Source organism: Fulmarus glacialis, unplaced genomic scaffold, assembly GCF_000690835.1.
Source record: "Fulmarus glacialis isolate BGI_N327 unplaced genomic scaffold, ASM69083v1 scaffold2487, whole genome shotgun sequence".
Classification (NCBI taxonomy): Eukaryota; Metazoa; Chordata; class Aves; order Procellariiformes; family Procellariidae; genus Fulmarus; species Fulmarus glacialis.
Genome location: NW_009221088.1, coordinates 6,744 through 8,500, shown reverse-complemented (window position 1 = coordinate 8,500; position 1,757 = coordinate 6,744). Strand labels below are relative to the sequence as shown.

The window sequence follows — 1,757 nt, the reverse complement described above, 5'->3', positions numbered from 1 at the left end:
TAGGGAACAATTCAGAGAATGATCTAGGGCTTAAAATAACATATAGTGAAGTAGTAGTGTAAAGGCTTATTTATTATCATCTCTTACTGTTTAATTGAGCTTTGCATTATTTATTTATTCTACAATTTACTTGTTAAGTGAAATTAGAAAAGATCTAAATTCCCCGCAGAGTTAGCACATCAGGATAAAAAAAAATGTTTTTTAGCAAATGGAGTCCACTAGTAACTTAAGATTTCCCTTAACGTCACAGTTGCCATTAAACAATTGTGTTTTTCAAAATTTTCCTAAAAATATTAGCAGAACAATATGAATTTCACGTTGAATCTTACCTCACACATCTGTAACTGGAAGAACCTTCTTTCCTTCTCCATCTCTTCTGCAATTTCAGCTCCACTTATTTCTGTACGGATCATCCCATGCAGCTTAGCATGCTCTTTTTTCTCCTTCTCTATTTTTGTACTATAAGGCAAAGAATCAAGTCAATGAAGTGAGAAATCCACAGCCTCTCAGGAAACCTCATTATTCACAAAGTCTACTGACAAATGCAGAGCAAAACTCTTGTAGCTTAGCATATGACTTACTTCCAGATGACATTTCATTTGAAATTTGACAATGATAAAGATCAGCAATGACATACAGTAGCTGAAATAATCTGTTAAAACAATGTCCTGACAGATATTCCAAAAGAAGATACGAAATGAGAGGAAGATACTAAATTCTTGCATTGAAGAAAAAAATCCAGAAACAAAATAATGAATTTTAATTGAAAACGTAGGAGGATTTTTAATCCCAACTGACCAAACACTGGTTAACAGAGTTCAATTATGTCACCAGATTTATTGAGTCTTGCCTGTCATCAAGTCATCTTCTATATATACAGGGTTTCCTAAGCCAAAATCACAGTTGCCATCTCTACTTGCTACTGAGCCAGTTGGCACTGGGAATGCCGGCCAGACGGCTGTGTTGCAGACTTCAAAGTCTGCTAGACCAGCTGTCCTAATTCCCTAAAAGTTTCCATGAACATTTTCCAAGAGCTCTGAATAAAACAGATTCTCCTGCAGAATATAAATTAATAACCAATGCCTGCCATACAGTATAACTCACCTAAACACACTTGTGCATTTGTTACAGCTATTCTCCATATTATTCCTAAAGGCAGTAGCACAATTATATTACCCAGTTAGACAAGCCTGATATGAAAAAAAGATATTAATAAAAGAAAATACAGGAGGGTGTTTACTTTTTGGAGAAAGACTTTTAGTTTGCCACTTGTACTATTTAGAAGCTGAAAATTCTGGAAAGAGCTTCCTGAGGAAATGCTATACTGCTTTTGAACAAGAGGAAGCGTTACACAGGAATACAGGAAGCAGACGAGAGGAACAAATAATACACGCACTGTCATACCTCCTCTTGGGCAGTCAAGTGTCTCTCATCTCTCTCTCTGAAAAGATGACATGTCTGAAGTGCTCTCTTAACCTGATGTTAACATTACCCTAACAGCTTATGTGAAAATGTCCTAGATGGTCTAAGGACTTCCAGTCAACAATATATTCTGTACTTATACTTCTCAAGAATGAGGAACTGCCTCCTCTTACCCCTCAAGCAGCAAGGGAAAACTAGAATTAATCCCATTAATCCCATCCCGTAACATTCCCACAGGAAAACATTTTGAACAGCAATTCAAAAAGCCGCACTGCACTCTCGGCACTGGCAGGCATGGCACAGCCAGCCCTGTGCAGTATTCCAGTAGCCAGCTC

The 1,757-nt window shown here is 37.3% G+C and overlaps 1 protein-coding gene across 1 annotated transcript in view; it reads right to left on the bottom strand.

Moving 5' to 3' along the window:
* The window catches only part of ASAP2 (ArfGAP with SH3 domain, ankyrin repeat and PH domain 2), a gene marked incomplete at its 5' end in the record, with an annotated part of 41,355 nt that extends 40,896 nt beyond the window's left edge, over positions 1-459 (bottom strand). Inside the window, one exon of the mRNA XM_009580947.1 lies at positions 330-459. Within this exon, the coding sequence (XP_009579242.1) occupies positions 330-459 (130 nt within the window). The remainder of the gene's footprint in view (positions 1-329) is intronic.
* Positions 460-1,757: the final 1,298 nt, after the last annotated feature.